General features: G+C 41.7%; 1 protein-coding gene across 1 annotated transcript in view; it reads left to right on the forward strand.

Annotated features, from left to right (window-relative positions):
* ankar (ankyrin and armadillo repeat containing) overlaps positions 1 to 17,971 on the forward strand; it is a 113,219-nt gene that overhangs the window by 75,555 nt on the left and 19,693 nt on the right. The window contains exons 14-19 of the mRNA XM_078227713.1: positions 1,326 to 1,567; positions 4,951 to 5,104; positions 11,937 to 12,098; positions 14,718 to 14,824; positions 15,574 to 15,714; positions 16,820 to 16,978. Coding sequence (XP_078083839.1) covers positions 1,326 to 1,567; positions 4,951 to 5,104; positions 11,937 to 12,098; positions 14,718 to 14,824; positions 15,574 to 15,714; positions 16,820 to 16,978 — 965 coding nt within the window. The remainder of the gene's footprint in view (positions 1 to 1,325; positions 1,568 to 4,950; positions 5,105 to 11,936; positions 12,099 to 14,717; positions 14,825 to 15,573; positions 15,715 to 16,819; positions 16,979 to 17,971) is intronic.

The following is a 17,971-nucleotide window of genomic DNA, read 5'->3' on the forward strand; positions in this document are numbered from 1 at the left end:
CTCCCCCCTCCCCACCAGGAGTGGTTCACTCCAGCAGGGTTTATTATAGCTCCCCACTTGCGGGGAGCTGACAGCCTAACCCCACTGGAGTGAAGGGGGGGCAATCGAGGCCCCCCACAGAGGGTCCAGCACCAAAGTTGGCACTTCTGCCTCCCCCCCCCCTCCGCCACTGATCTGAGTCAGCATTTTTCTCCTCCACACTAATCAAAGTTGATACTTCTCTCCTCCTCTTCACTCTGTCCACTGATCGGAGTCTGTGTCCCTCTCCCCACACCCCCCCTACTAATTGGAGTCGGAACCTCTCTTCCCCACCACCTCCAGCCCTTCCCTCCAAATATTATACATCTTCCCCCAACCCCCCCATCTATACAGTCAATGCTGATATCTCACCCCTCTTCCCCTGAACATCAGACCCCTTCCCCCCGACCCACTCTCACTACCCACAAGTTAATGCCAACACCTACCCGCACCACCCTCCCCTGCACTCCAAAACAGCCAACACCGGCATCCCACCCCCCACATTCAATCCCAGCCACCATCACAAGTAAATTAATTCCCCCCCCCATGAGGCTGACACTGGGGTCCACCCTGGCATTGCTCCCTGGCACAGGTTAGGTGGTGTTGGAAGGTGACAGAGAGAGAAACAGGTAGTACAATTATCGATCCCAGGCCCCCAACTCCTTCCCAGTAACAAGTGTCACCATCTGGATGCTGGCAACCCAACACCATCCCTGATGCCATGCGTCACCTCAATGGGTTGTCTACCATTAGCACATCCTCCCTCCATCATCTTTGACTTCCCTCCATCACCTTTGACCCGCCCACTCTTGCCCTGCCTTCTGTGTTCTTTGATCAACCTGATCGCCCTGATCATTTCCAATGTATCAGCTTCTCTGATAAAAGGTGGTTCAGTTAAGGTGTTCTGATTGGTTTTGTGGAGAACAATTGGAAAGTGGCATACATCCAAGGAAAAGTAATTGATAGTAACAATTCCCCTAAATTTCCTTTCTTTATTAATCATTTTACAAAAGGTTTTCCAGATATAGTTTTTCATTCTGTCATAATCCTCACAAAGTTCAGTAATCAATTTTTGCTATAAACAATAGTGAAAACAATAGAAAAACTATAAATGTTCGAAATTTGAAATATAAATTGACAATTGCTGATCAGATAGCAGCTAAAAGAGAAAATAAACATTAATTTGTCTTTCAGTTATGCTAGGCTTGCTGTTTATTTTTCTAGCGAATTTTAATTTATAGTTGCAACTTATGTATATTTGCAATAAGGATGAGAAGAATTCTAACAGATGTGCAATTGTTATGTAGAAGTTCTACAGGGTAATGCTGCAGTTGCTTTGGCTGAAGTTGCACGTGAACACAAGTGGAACCAAGATGTGATTGTAGCCGAAGGGGCTGTTATCCCTCTGATACATATCCTCAGCGGACGGAAAATCAGGATGCAGATGAAAGCAATAAAAGCAGTGGAGGTTTTAGCTGACAGAAATGCTACTATACAAAAAGAATTTCTACAAGTGTCTGCTGATAAACACATTTTGAAGCTTCTCAAGGTATTTTATCAACTTAAGCTTATCTAAGTTACATAATTTCAGTAAATGCCATAATTTTGCCACTTATCAACAACTTGGGCAATGTGGTCCAGCAACTAATCCTGAAAAATAGGAAAGATTGAAGACACGTTGGGAGAGAAATTAGTTCACACAGCATTCCTCATTGATATTGAAGAATGCAGGTCATACAGTTTGTGGCTTGCGGCACTTCCTGTCCCCGGGAATCCAAATAATTGAGAAGGAGTGTTCGTGAATGAATTTCTGCCATTAAAGTTAAAGTTTATTGATTAGCCACAAGTAAGGCTTACATTAACACTGCAATGAAGTTGCCATGTTAAGTTTCGAGTAATTTTCAAAACAATGAATGACATTTCTAGGTTTATTATGAAAATAATTCTGTGTCACTTATTTGACCCAACTTGTCTATATCAGCATTTATCCAACACATAAAGCTTCCTCCCTTCCACCCTATTAGAATATCTCTTCTCCATACATAACCATCTTTCCCTGAAAAGCATCTTGCTACTTATTTCATCTGCACCTTGAGGTAACATATATCATATTCTCAGCATTTTCTGCATAAAAAGGTTTCTAATAAGTTGCCTCTTAGATTTCTTTTTTATTTGTTCACAGGGTGTGGGCATGAGTGGCAAAGTCAGCATTTATTGCTCATACCTAATTGCCCTTGAATAGATGGTGCTTAGCCACCTTCTAAGGTTGTAATTAGGTCAGGAGCTAAGTGACCCTGGTGGAATCCAAACTGAGCATCAGTGAGAAGGTTATTGCTGAGTAAATGCCGTTTGACAGCAGTGTCAACAACCCCTTCCATCATTTTGCTGATGATCGAGAGTAGACTGATGGGGCGGTAATTGACCACGTTGGACTTGTCTAGCTTTTTACGTTCAGGGCATACCTGGGCAAATGTCTGGTAGCTGTAGCGTAACAACTTGGCTAAGGGTGTGGCTAGTTCTGGAGTACTATGGCTGGACAATTTGATATGAATTGATTTGACTGAAGACTGGCATCTGTCATGCTAGGGACCTCGGGAGGAGGCTGAAATGGATCATGCACTTGGCATCTAGCTAAGGATTATTGTAAGTGCTTCAGATTTGCCTTATGCCAATGTCAATGTACTGGGCTCCTTCTCCTGTTTGTTGTTTAATTGTCCACCACAATTCATGGCAAGATTTGACAGCGTAAGAAGTTTAACAACACCAGGTTAAAGTCTAACAGGTTTATTTGGTAGCAAATGCCACTAGCTTTCGGAACAGGCCGTCCCTTCGTCAGGTGGAGTGGAGAAGTGCTCACAAACAGGGCACACAGTGACACAAACTCAATTTACAGAATAATGATTGGAATGCAGTCTTTACAGATAATCAAGTCTTAAAGGTACAAACAATGTGAATGGAGGGAGCATTAAGCACAGGTTAGAGATGTGTATTGTCTCCAGACAGGACAGCCAGTGAGATTCTGCAAGTCCAGACAAGCTGTGGGGGTTACTGATAGTGTGACATAAACCCAAGATCCCGGTTTAGGCCGTCCTCACGTGTGCGGAGCTTGGCTATCAGTTTCTGCTCAGCGACTCTGCGCTGTCATGTGTCGTGAAGGCCGCCTTGGAGAACGCTTACCTGAGGATTAGAGGCCGAATGCCTGTGACCACTGAAGTGCTCCCCAACAGGAAGAGAACAGTCTTGCCTGGTGATTGTCGAGCGGTGTTCATTCATCCGTTGTCGTAGCGTCTGCATGGTTTCCCCAATGTGCCATGCCTCGGGACATCCTTTCCTGCAGCATATCAGGTAGACAACGTTGGCCGAGTTGCAAGAGTATGTACCGTGTACCTGGTGGATGGTGTTCTCACGTGAGATGCCGGATCATCGACACAGATGAGAACACCATCCACCAGGTACACGGTACATAATCTTGCAACTCGGCCAACGTTGTCTACCTGATACGCTGCAGGAAAGAATGTCCCGAAGCATGGTACATTGGGGAAACCATGCAGACGTTATGATAACGGATGAATGAACACCGCTCGACAATCACCAGGCAAGACGGTTCTCTTCCTGTGGGGGAGCACTTCAACGGTCACAGGCATTCGACCTCTGATCTTTGCGTAAGCGTTCTCCAAGGCGGCCTTCACGACACATGACAGCGCAGAGTCGCTGAGCAGAAACTGATAGCCAAGTTCCGCACACGTGAGGACGGCCTCAACCGGGATCTTGGGTTCATGTCACACTATCTGTAACCCCCACAGCTTGTCTGGACTTGCAGAATCTCACTGGCTGTCCTGTCTGGAGACAATACACATCTCTTTAACCTGTGCTTAATGCCCCCTCCATTCACATTGTTTGTACCTTTAAGACTTGATTATCTGTAAAGACTGCATTCCAATCATTATTCTGTAAATTGAGTTTGTGTCTCTGTATGCCCTGTTTGTGAGCATTTCTCCACTCCACCTGACGAAGGGACGGCCTGTTCCGAAAGCTAGTGGCATTTGCTACCAAATAAACCTGTTGGACTTTAACCTGGTGTTGTTAAACTTCTTACTGTGTTTACCCCAGTCCAACACCGGCATCTCCACATCAAGATTTGACAGGACAGCAGAGCCTAGATCTAATCCATTGGCTGTGGGATCACTTAGCTCTGTCTATTGGATGCTGCTTTGACTGTTTGACATGCAAGTAGTCCTGTGTTGTAGCTTTACCAGGTTGATACCTCACTTTTAGGTATGCTCGCTGTTGCTCCTGGCATGCCCTCATGTGCTCTTCATTGAACCAGGGTTGATCCCCCAAAATGGTAAAGTGTGGAATATGGCATTCCATGAGGTTACCATTTGTGGTCGAGTACTATTCTGCTGCTGTTGATGGCTCAAAGCACCTCATGGAAGCCCAGCTTTGAGTTGCTTGATCTGTTCAAAATCTATTCCATTTAGCATAGTGGTAGCTCAGGAGCGATAGGCAAAAGGGACAAAATGCAAGTGAGGACATAGGCAGGAGAGGTTTGGAATGTCTCAGGTTTCTCAAATGTGAAAGACGGGAACCCGGCCTGGAGATTGTTGAAATAGTCAGGGTCTAGAAGCATGGATGAGGATATGAACCCCCTACCGAAAAGCTTGGTAAAAGTACTTTTGCCACATGGACTATATGGTTCAAAAAGGTTATAGGGCAACCACAGATGACCAATAAATGTTGGCATTGATTGCAAACCCCATATCCCCAGAATGAATGAAAATGATTTTGTTCCTGTATAAAATAAGGGTTTAAAGATAGAAAATTATTTGTGACAGAATATTTAATGACAGAATTTTGTGAAATACTCTGAAGTCTGAATGCACAGTATTACAGGATGGCACAACCACTATTATTCTGCAATTATTCCTTCAGGTTTTTGAAATAGAGATCAGAGAGCAAGCAGCAACAGCACTTTGGGCATTAGCAGGGCAAACATTGACACAACGAAAAAAGATGGCCAAGGAAATTGGTTATAGTTTGGTCATTGATCTTTTATTATCCTCATCTGACAAAATGCACAATGTTGGTAAGTTATCATTTTCTACTAAGTTTATTCTTTGCATACATTGGAAAATGTAACAACAAAATTAACTTTGTAACAAAAGTTTTCATTCAGTCTATGCACAGTCATAGAATCTACTGAGGCACCAGTACGTGGCACAACAGCAATTGGGATGCAGATTTTACTCTCTATATAACTGATCTCCAAACCTCAGTCCTGTTCACAGGGGGAAGAGATTGGTCCACAAGTGTTTTCATGGAGTCAACCACCTTTCTATCTGACAAAGTACCACATTGGAGATTTATAAAGAAGGCAAATGCACATGGGATATAGGGTAATTTGATTAAGTAGATTGAAAATTGGCTCAGTTGTAGGATGATGTGGAGATGCCGGCGTTGGACTGGGGTAAGCACAGTAAGAAGTCTCACAACACCAGGTTAAAGTCCAACAGGTTTATTTGGTGGCACAAGCTTTTGGAGTCTCGCTCCTTCTTCAGGTGAGTGAGGAGTTGTGCTCACAAACAGGGCATATATAGACACAAACTCAATTTACAAGATAATAGTTGGAATGCGAGTCTTTACAGGTAATCAAGTCTTAAAGGTACAGACAATGTGAGTGGAGAGAGGGTTAAGCACAGGTTAAAGAGGTGTGTATTATCTCCAGCCAGGACAGTTAGTGAGATTGCAAGCCCAGGCAAGTCGTGGGGGTTACAGGTAGTGTGACATGAATCCAAGATCCCGGTTGAGGCTGTCCTCATGTGTGCGGAACTTGATAGCCAAATTACTCTTTGGAAGGAGTAATTTGACGAGAAGTAATCAGTGAACAGCGTGGCATTAGGAAGTCTTGTGGAAGGGACTTTTGAGTATTTGCCCATAGGTCTCTGAAGGCGGAAGAACATGTTAGTAGGGTGATGAAAGAGGAATTTTGGGGATACTTGCCTTTATCAATCTATGCATAGGTTACAAAAGCAGGGAAGTCATGTTGGATTTGTATTGAACTTTAGTGAAGCCACAGCTAGAGTTCTGTATGCAATTCTGGTCGTCACATTATAGGAAGGGTGTGATTGCACTAAAGGGGGTGCAGAGGAGATTCACTAGGATGCTGCCAAGGATGGAACAGGTAAGTTATGAAGAGAGGTTGAATAGGCTTGAGTTGTTTTTATTGGAGCAGAGAAGATTGAGGGGCGACCTGATTGAGTTGTACAACATTGCAAGGGACATGGATAGAGTGGATAGGAGCAGCTGTTCACCTTAGTTGAAGGATCAGACACAAGGGGACATAGGTTCAAGGTGAGGGGCAAGAGGCTTAGGGGGAATGTGAGGAAACCTTTTTTACCCAGAGGGTGGTGGCAGTCTGGAGTACACTGCCTGGGAGGGTGGTGGAGGCGAGTTGCCTCACATCCTTTAAAAACATCATAACATTCAAGGCTGTGGGCAAGTGCTGTAAGAAGTTTAACAACACCAGGTTAAAGTCCAACAGGTTTATTTGGTAGCAAAAGCCACACAAGCTTTCGAAGCTTGTGTGGCAAGTGCTGGTGCAGGGATTAGGTGGGAAGTCAGGTGTTTCCTGTGTGTCGATGCAGATTCAACGGCTGAAGGGGCTCTTCTGCACTGCATGATTCTATGACATGATGGACTCCAATCTCTACAAAAATCCTTCTGCAAAGTTGTTGCCAGCCTCCTCCAGGCGCCTTGTCAGTGACTGCAGGCTTTCTGGTAGACCTGCCAATGCACCAAGCATTTCAGTGTTCAGACCCATCAACATTTTCTATCGGCCATCCCACCAAGGTCCACATCTGTACAGTATTCCCTGAGAGAGCTAGTGTTCAGCCTCAGGTGCATCAGTGAGCTAGTTTCTGCATTAGTCTTGTTCCCTTCCAGGGTCAAAATATATATTATCGAGGGCTCATCTTGAAATTTTCTTGAGGACTACTTTTTTATTTTCTGGGGCTTCTTTTTGGATTTTCAGGGGCTTCTTTTTCACCCTCACTAACTCCTTTATTAGGTGATGTTGTCATGTAGTAATATTACCTTCCGGATTTATGTTAACATTTGGGTTGTTTGGACTCAATAGAAATAGAATGAGAAGAATTCATTATTATCTTAAATAATTGCAAGTAATAATTGCAAGGATTGGCAATCACTAGTTAGTATGATGAACCCCAACAGTTTATTTACAAATACATATATACACAGAGTACTTTCACCATGTTAACACTTCCAGCTCTGGGATCCACTCTGGCTGCAAAAGCCCGCACCCTGTCCCAAGATCCCACATTCGTTCCTCATTGGCCAGTCAGGTCACATAATTCTTGCGATGCAGACCCCTTAAAGGGGCCTGCTATTACAACCTTCATTAAGCTTAAAGTAACAAAGCACAAGGAATGCATTAATTTCCTAGGCACAACAGCATTTAAATTGATCCAAGAAAATAGACATAATTTAGCAACAAGCTTTTTTTTCAAAATAACTGATACACACTTCTACCGACAAAAAGTCATCACCCTAAACACCCCATCCTGATGAGGCCACAGCTAATGTCTTTTCATTACATATGCAGAAAGATGGAAGGTTTTAACCAGGCATTAGCCTCTTTACTGCATCTCAGATCTCGATCTCAGATTTAAATGCATGAATTGATCTGGTTTTGATATTGATCAAGCATAAATTGCTGTTTCCAAACCATTACTTGCCCTTTGTGTGTAGAAGTGCTTCCTAATTTCACTGCTGATAGATTTGGTTCTAATGGTTAGATTATGCATCCTCGTCCTTGACTGCCCTAAATTAATTAACCATTTACCTCATTACATTTCCTGTATCACAACAAAGTATTAAATTGACTGTAAAACACTTTGGGATGTCCTAAGGTCATCAAAAAGAATAAAAATGGCAAATTACTCATTACTGTTTGGGATCTTAGTACATGCAAAATGACTGCATGTTTGCCTTTAACACCGTGAGTAATTCAGTGTTTGAACTGCTTTGAGATCTGATTACACATAAATGCAATTCCATTTTATGAAATAAAGCTTTTCAATATTAAATTATCCAATGAACACAATTTCCAATACAATAGCATCTGCTACATTTTCCCCATACAGTGGCCCCTGAATTTATGCAACCTTAAGCTGTAGATGCCACACATTAATTTGCAAATAATTCATTACCTTTCGTGACTTCAAGCTTCCTTGGTTCACAGTTAGCTGAGTATTCCTTTATTGACAGGTTTAAAACAACTCTCTCACCTTTGCAGTCTCTCCCCTTCATAGCTACTCTCCCTCGCAGCCTCACTCCCTCAAACCTCATAGAATCCTACAATGCGGAAGGAGGCCAGTCAGCCTAGTGAGCCTTACCGACCACAATCCCACCCGGTCCTATCCCCATAACCCCATGCATTTACCCTAGCCAGTCCCCCGAAACTAAGGGGCAATTTAGCATGACCAATCCACCTAACCCGCACGTCTTTGGACTGCGGGAAGAAACCGGAGCACCCGGAGGAAACCCATGCAGACATGGGGAGAATGTGCAAACTCCACACAGACAGTGACCCAAGCCGGGAATTGAACCCAGGGCCCTGGCGCTGTGAGGCAGCAGTGCTTAACCACTGTGCCACCGTGCCACCCCTAAAAAGTATCCTTTCCTATCCACATGCTCTCTCACCTTTGCAATCTCTCTCCCTTGTACCCTCTCTCCCTCACATCCTCTCCTCTTTTCAACATCTCCTTCACAGGATCTCCCTTTTGCAGGCTCTTCCATCACAGCCTCTCCCCCTCTCACTTCTTCTCCATCACAGACTCTCTCACCTTCGCAGCCTCCCTCCCCATCACACCTTCCCTGTGTCATGAATGTGGTAAAGTGTGTTTGAGTCATGAGCCTGTCATGTTTGAATAGCTGGTAGTGTGTGCAATCTGTGGAATGTGGGTGTGTGGAAGAGGTGAGGTACGATATATGAATGTCATGTTTTAGTCATTATTGATAGTGATTGTTGGTTGCTGAGAGATGGGATGTGTTGCATTGAGCAGAATGTAAAGACCTGTAGCACAATTGCTAGAATATAATCTTTGAAGTTGCATTTACTAACCTTGACCACTGATGTAAAGTTATTGAACTTTTGATGACACTGCATCTAGGTCCTCAGAACTGCAATCCTAGCTTTGACCACCGTTGCCATTGTCTCCATTATTTTCTGAGAGTTTGTCTGGAATTCCTGCAGATTGATAACATCTCTCCTCCTCTGCACCTTCTTGTCCAAAGGCCTCCAGCACAGCATTGGAAAGTCTTTTTGTAGTCATGTGTCATCATTTAGTGTTCTTACAACCTCTTATGCAACCAGTTTCAGCACCTACTGCAGCCAGAATGCACCACCCCTCTAAGAGGTACAGGATGACTTTATGCTTTAGTGCTGGCCTTCTGATTTTCCAATCAGCAGTGCAGCCTCTGAACAATGCACCTAGTGCGAGCTTCAAACTTCAATCGCTTATTGAGCAGGCAGCACAAAGTGCATCTGTTTTCATACTTCAGCAAATTTTGCAGTCAGAGTTTATTCATAAGCAACAACAGATTATTTATGATTTAATGTAGTAAACCCTGATTATTCAGCAGGTTCAGGTTCATTCAGTGCATAATTGTATGGATTTGCACTTTATGCTGACTCATATTACAAATAGCAGGTTCAGCAAAAAGTAATTTATATTTAAAGTCCAGGTTTAGTAAATATACTGGGTAAACTGTGATTTTTTTTCTGAAATCTAAACAGTTTAGTCAATGTTTGAGTTATTAATTGTGTTCCTTAACTACCGATGGCATCACTGTGTGATTCTGGATCACAGCTCTCCTTTTCTTTACCATTATCAACCTGTTCATTATAGTTTAGATGATTGTCTCAAGCCATGCAAATTTCATTACTTTTAAAACAATTTATGAACTATAATTAGTAAAATTATATGGTATAGTTTTTGGGTCCTCCACATTATTGTCGCAACCTTGTCAGCCTGAATATTAGTTCAATAGTCTGAAAAAAAATTCTGACGCGAGAGTGTGCCCTGACATGAATACAGGGTAACCCTGCTTCACTATTCTTCCTTTAAGATCTTTAAAAAAGAGTGAGAAAGTAAAGCAGTCCTGCTCCTTTCTCTTGTCATGTCATTTTTTCTTCACAGCATCAATTCATATGGAATTCTGGACTCTTTAACTGGAAGACCATAGTGAGCTGGACAGCGAGTGTCAACCCCAGTTTAAAGTTTATTTATTAATGTCACAAGTAGGCTTACATTAACACTGCAATGAAGTTACTGTGCAAATCCCCTAGCTGCCACACTCTGGTGCCTATTCCAGTACACTGAGGGAGAATTTAGCATGGCCAATGCACCCAACCAGCACATCTTTCAGATAGTGGGAGGAAACTGGAGCACCCCGAGGAACCCCACGCAGACACGGAGAGAACGTGCAAACTCCACACAGACAGTGACCCAAGCCAGGAATTGAATCCCGTCCCTGTAGGCAGCAGCGCTCACCACTGTGTCACCGTGTTGGGAGCCCAGATGGGACTAAATGCTGTGCTGGAAGCCCCAGTGGGATTAAATCTCAATCACACAGTCTGCTACCTGCTGTTGAGCTCCTTGGGTTTTACAGGGCCGAAGTCCCGCCTCTGAGAGCAGATGGTCAATAAGAGACCAGCAACTCCCCACTACCACTGCTGTCCAGGAGGATGAACTTCACTAGAGTCCAGGAACACAGGTAAATGTAGTGGGCTCACTGGGGATGGTCAGGCAAGGGAAATTGGTGTAAAGGGCAGTTGGGTGTCTTCCCATGATGCCCAATAGGAGAGACTTCACCCTCCAAGCCACAGGCATGCCAGCCATGGTTTACATGGAGGCTTGCCCAATTCTGGTTCCTGCCAGCTGTTGGAAGTGGAATGAAATCCTTAAATTGCCACATAAGGACATCAATTGTCCTCTAGGTGGGAAGCCTCCTATCCACTTCCTACGTAATTGGCAGTATTGAATGTATCAGGATATCCACTCCCATTCTTCCGACCCCATAATACCATCTCCTCTGCTGCCCTGCCTCCTAGCCTGCTCCCAAGAGGACATTAAATTCTGCCAATAAAATAATTTATGGCACAGAAGGAATCCATTTGGCCTACAAGTCTATGCCTGTTCTCTGTACAGTAAACCAACCAGTCCCGTTCTCCATCTCTATCTATGTATCCCAGCAAATATATTTCCTTCAAGCATCCATCCAATTTTCTTTTGAAATCAAAGCCTGACTCTGCCTCCACCACCCTCATGTACAGCGAGTTCCGGGTCATTGCCAATCCCTACATAAAAAAGTTCTTCCTCACCTCCCTCCTTCATTTCTTGCCAAAACCATAAATTTATGTCTCCTAATCCTTGTACTATCAACTATTGTGAACAGCTTTCCTAATCCAAACCTGTCATAAACTTGCACACCTATATCAAATCTCTCCTGTAACCCCTATGCTTCAAAGAGAATAAAACCAGTTTCTCCAACCTAGCCTTGTAGGTAAAATCACCCTTCTTTGGATACATTTTGGTAAACCTCCTCTGCATCCTGTCGAGGACCCTGTAAGCAATACCACCAGAGATAAGCTTGTATATGTGTTAAAAACTGGACATACTTAAGTATGTTAACTAATGTTTGTAATACTTTACATTTCAGCTAGAAAGTAATCAAATGGCTTTTTAAATTTATTCCTGCCAATTTCAAAGGCTAATACCCTGTATAGTGATTCAATTTTTTCCGCCAGTTCAAGTGAAGTTGGGAATTATAAAGTTGGAAATTTCACTGTCCTAATACCAAATATTTGAAACTAAACTTATTATTCATTTATTTAGCTTGCCAAGCATTGATAGCCCTGAGTGAGTGCAACAAAGAACAGCAAGACAAAATTTGTGCAGAAAATGGAATCTCCCCTTTGGTTCGACTTTTACGAAGCACTAGGATATCTTTGCGTACATTGCTGAGTGCCATCACTGCACTGGGTACTATGTGTGTTGGTTAGTATGCTCATATTATCTAATTTTACTTCAAGACAGAGGAAGAGATAAGCACACCTGCCAATAATATAACAAATTCATCTTGCTTGGAAATGCTTTTTCCTTTATCTACCAGTTTTTTCACCTCCCTTTCTGAAATGTTTTTCTCCATACTGGAGTTCTCCTTCATGGGCGCATGACCCTCTGATGCTACACCCAAGCACGTACTGTATTCTAGGGTCTGACTTTGTTCAATTTGTAAAATAAAATGTATATTTTTCAAATGGTTTCAACAGGTACACTAACAAAATCATCAAATCCCAAAGCTTTTGTTTAAAATCAAACCAGACAAATCAACTTCAATTGATCAATCCCTCCATACTGGAGATCATCCTAGTGAAGCTTCTCTGAACTGCCTCCAATGAATTAAAATGTTTTCTTAGATAAGGGGACCAAAACTGTTCACAGTACTTCCAATGTGGTCTCACTAGTACCTTGCACAGTTGCAGCAAGACCTGCCTACTCTCATACTCCAACCCCCTTGAAATAAGGGTCAACATTCCATTGGCCTTCCTGATTACCTGCTACACGTGTGTGCTAACTTTCTGCGTTTCATGCACAAGTACCTCCAAGTCCCTTTGTGTTGCAGCTTTCTGTGGTTTTTCTCCATTTAAATAATACTCTATTCTTTTGTTCTTCCTTCCAAAATGAACAACTTCACATTTTCCCACATTATACTCCCATTTGCCAACTTTTTGGCCATTTACTCAATCTATCAATATGTCTTTGTAAACTGTTTGTATCCCTCTCGCAACTTGCCTTTCCACCTACTTTTATGTTGTCTGCAAATTTGGCTACAGTACATTCGCTTCCTTTCTCCACGTCATTAATATATATTGTAAACAGTTGCAGTCCCAGCTCTGATCCCTGTGGAATCCCATTGATAACAGGTCACCAACCTGAAAAATATTTCCTTATCCCTACTCACTGTTTCCTGCCCATTAACCAATTCTCTATCCATGTCAACATGCTACCTCCAACATCATGGGCACTTATCTTATGACTTAAACTTTTGTGAGGTACCTTGTTGAATGCCTTCTGGAAGTCCAAATACTACACATCCACTGGTTCCCTTTTATCCACTTTAGTTGAGGCTGCCTCAAAAAATTCTAATAACTTGGTCAGACACAATTGCCCTTTCATGAAGCCATGCTGACTTTGCTTGATTAGAATATGATTTTCCAAATGTGCCTCATTCTACATCTCCTTCTATGTCAGCATACTGCCTTTGCTCAAAAGTTCGGCCTGAATTTTATTGCTTTTTGGGCCTCTTACAAACATGTCTCAGGTTGATCTCTAAGTTCACATCACACATACAGTGATAGAGTGTCTTTAATTTAAGAATGTAATCTGCAACAGTCTCATGTGGCAACTGCTTCCTATCATAGAATGCAACTCTCAGTGCATTTTCATTCTTAGTTATGCACAATAGGAGTCCAGAATTTCATTAATTTCTGCATATTCCATTGAACTCTTAGGTAACACTGGTTAAACATCACATCAAAATCATCTGGCCCCATATGGTGAGGAAAACATTTACTCTATTCCCATCTCTTATCTTATTCTCTTTTAGCCAAACGTGTAACCTTCATTCATAGTTACACCACTCCTCTTGTTCGGGTTGAAATCCCCCATTGTCCTCAAATATGCCATCAGTGCTATTTTCTTTCCAATTACATATGGTGCTAACTCACTGTGTACCTGAAGGCAATGTAATGTGCACACAACTTACAAATTTTTCAAACCTCCTAAAAAAGTTCAGAAGTTTCAAAAAGTATGTCACAGTGTTTTTCACTCCTTGATTTCCCAGTTGGAATATTACAAATAATTCCATTCTGTGCTCATCACTATCTTTCTGTTGTGTATTGCAGTGGGAAAAAACTCAACATGTAGATTCAGAGCAGATGGCCATTATTGAATAACTTTTTTACACATCGCCAGCAAAGATAACAAAATGCTCAGAATGGCAATAAACTACAAAAACCCAGAGATCATAAAATCCCATGCACCAATAGGAAAAATACATTCAAAGAAAAAATGTTTAAAATAGCTGAAGTTTATATCTCTATGTCCACATTTAAAATGGGCATTCTTAATATTAGTTGCTGTCCATGTTAGAACTATGGAAACCTTCACGTAGATATGATATGTCTCAGTACATATTGAAAAGAAACAAGCACCAAAAATATGTTATGACACAAACCTGGTCTATTTCTCGCAGGGCAAGACTTTGTTCAATTCCCTCTTCCTCTCCTCTTCATGCCATGTGAACTTAGGTGATAAAACTGGGGGAAATCATGTCTAAAGAATGTGAATCAATTTAAAGTGCCTAAGAGAATCAGGATCTTGTAATGTTACTTAAAATCCAACACAAACAACTCCATTACCACTTTATTGTGTAATGCAACCGTCCCTTGCAGCTGTATCTATTTCATTTCTTTGTTATGGTATTCAATAGCATCAGGAAAAATCTATGACCTCAGTTATTTCACATCAGATGAAGAAATGTATCCAATTAGCCCTGTAAATTATGTACTTAAATATACAAATCTAACAGTTATTTCTGTTTTACTTTTGTAGGTGTAGCACATGTAAATAATCCCATCAGTCAACATAAAATCACAGAAGAAGGCGGCATGGATGTGCTTCTTAATTTGCTTTTTTCTACGCATTCTTCTCAAGTGGAGGTAACAAGGGACAGGAGTTATTATAGTGCACGGCAGCATTTACTTGGGCTAACTTGGAGTAATTTACAGACTGAAGTCTACAGCACTGAATTCAATTGCATACATGCCAATCATAAGATTTTTAAGTTAATACTGTTTGAAACAGAGGGTGGGATTTTCCGGCTGCACCTTGCATGGTCCTGTCCTGCCGCTATGACTCCCATGGCAGGTGGCATGGGAAAATTCCAACCAATGTGTCAGTTTGTCAATATATCTGAAGAAAAATCATTAGCAGAAAGAACCACTCTTTTCACTAGAGTTGAAGGTGATCAATATGAACCACTCAACTTAGTTGAACAATGAAACTGGAAGATGTTAGAACCAATCAACTACGCTGAAAACCTTTTCTGTGCATACATGAAATGTGAGCCTAACTGGCAAGGCTAGCATTGATTGCCTGTCCCTAATTCAACAAGAAGCTGAGCCATCCTGCAATCCATGTGGCGTAGATGCATCCATGTGGTATAGGTACACCCATATTCTGTTAGGGAGGGTGTTCCAATTCAGGATGGTGTGCGACTTGGGAGGAACTTGCAGGTGAAGGTGATGTTCCTATGCACTTGTTGTTCTTTTAGTCGGTAGAGGCAATGGATTTGGAGGATGCTGTCCATGATTAAACACAATCATATGGATTAATGAATGAAAAAAATAACAGATTTTTATCATTGTAATCATTACCAATAATTTCCACTTTTATGTTCTGTGTATAGGTTGAAGTGCTCCACAGCTTGGCCTGCATTGTGTTGGGAAACATTGAACTACAGAAGGTCTTAATGAAGAAAAAGGGCTTCACCTACAAGCTTGTATTGAACCATCTTAAATCTGCTGACAAAGTAGGCTGTAGCAAATTGGTATGGAATAGAATTTTTTTAAGGATCACAACTATGCAAATATGTAATGGGGAGTAATTTAGCAGGACTAATCCATCTATACTGCACATCTTTGGACTGTGGGAGGAAACCAGAGCACCCGGAGGACATAGGGAGAATGTGCAAACTCCATGCAGACAGTCACCCGAGGCTGGAATTGAACCCAGGTTCCTAGTGCTATGAGGTAGCAATGCTAAGCACTGTGCCACTGTGCTGCCAAGTTCGCTGTAAATTTAATAACTGTAATATGAATCGCTGGAAATTCTATGTCAGAATTGAATCATACAGATTGAGGGGTTTCAGGTTAAATTCTTAGTCTATGTTTTGCTACCTGACCTTTTCTAAGACACAATATTTGATTTCAAACCCCTCAGGTAGAGAAAATTAGATAATTTGTGAAAGTCTGTCCAATAATTCCTTCTGGAAGTGTGTGTAAATATCAAGAAAGAATGAACTTGTTTGGGCTGTCGGCAATGCACAAACAGTTCAGTCACTGTCTGGAATCACACATAAAGAATGTCCACTCATAAGATTAGCAATGTCTTTTTACTGCAACTCACCATGCGTAATCACTTGCAGAGGAAAGGTATGGAGAGAAAATTGTAAAGAAGAAAGTTTTCAAAATTTCCAGCAACACATAGTGAAATATTAATTGTGTGTATTGTTGATTTACTAAAAGGAATACGCAGGGAAATTAATATAGTGAATGTAAGTTACAGTGAGCAGTTGGTTGCATGGATACTTATCCATAAGTTCATCAGATATGATTCAAAATGGAAGGAGTGTTGCAACACATTAAAGGTGACAGGTACACCTCTAAGGGGCTCATTATATAAATTAAAATTAACTGTATTTATAAAGCATATGCGTTTCTTAGCAAGTTAAGCAGAGTTCAGTTGTACAAAACTTTATGTACATTTAGTAAAACATGTCAATTCATTTCACTAAAGATATTTATCCTCAATCAATTAAATTAATTGTAAGGCTTTAAATGTTTCTGCTTTTACTGTATTAAATTCTATTGAATTGACTGATGACAGGTGAAATGTTATTGCGCTTAACTATTATTTACCTGTTTTTATTTCAGGATATCTGTTTACGAGCAGCCAGTGCTTTAGCCCTCTTTGCATTCAACAATCCAAAGCAAGAGCAACTGATACGCGAATGTGGGGGCATTAACATGTCAGTGTTCCAGAATCTTCTTCAGTCCACAAAAGAGGTGAACAAGGCAAACGCTGCATTTCAGGTATTCCTCCAGGAGAACAATCTCACATGTTAACCAATTAATTTGTCCGACTAACATTGCCCAGTCACCTGTATACCCTAAAAGTTCAATTGCAGTGTGCCCATTTTTGGGGTACTAAATGGCTTACTAAACACACAACATGGTAGACAGATAACATGCACACATTGTCCTGCTGAAAGTGCATCACACATTTTACTGGATCAAGCTTATCCAACATTGTCAAGAGTGCACACAGGAATCTAGAAGAATGAGAAACTTGTTTAAATTAGGATCCTGCACATTAATTTTACTGAGAAGCAATGTCTGACGTGCTTTCACTTCAAAAGCAACTGATGACTGCCACCAAGCTTTGTCACCTGTTGCAGTCACAAGCTTGCACCAGCATGGACAATACTTTGACAGTCAAGATGACCATGGATCTTAACTTTTATACACGTAGGCTCCTTTCAAGCAGGTGATATCAATGACATATACAGTCCAGCAATATAACAGGGAAGTCACCAAAATTCTGCACACCAGGAGGAATATACATCTCCCTCCCCATGAACAAGATAAAGCAGAGCAAGAAAGCTCTATGGGTCACCCAAATTACTGGTCTCCTCAGTATGAAAATGCCATAGATGGCATCCGCATTGCCTTAGATCCCCCTTGTTTCTGGTTTATTTCTATTAAAGTTGTTGGATTGGTAATTTGACATTGGGGATGATCTTAACCAGAATTTGGCAAAGTGTCGATTCCAGCAAGGAAAACGACAGGCTGGTTTTCTCACCGGATCTCCATGAGGCTAGTCAGAAAAAAAACAGGTGGGTGTGTTTGATGCTGTCATGTTGATGGGCGGGGCCTAAACACACCAGTAAAGCCTAGCTCCACTGAACTTGGGGCACTATGTTTAAAGGGCACCCTGATCAGACCAAAAAATAACCTTCCCCACCACAGAGGTCTCGGGATTCCCTCCTCCAGCAATTGGAGCCAGCACTTCCACAATCAAAGCTG

The sequence above is a fragment of the Mustelus asterias genome, chromosome 14, assembly GCF_964213995.1.
Source record: "Mustelus asterias chromosome 14, sMusAst1.hap1.1, whole genome shotgun sequence".
Classification (NCBI taxonomy): Eukaryota; Metazoa; Chordata; class Chondrichthyes; order Carcharhiniformes; family Triakidae; genus Mustelus; species Mustelus asterias.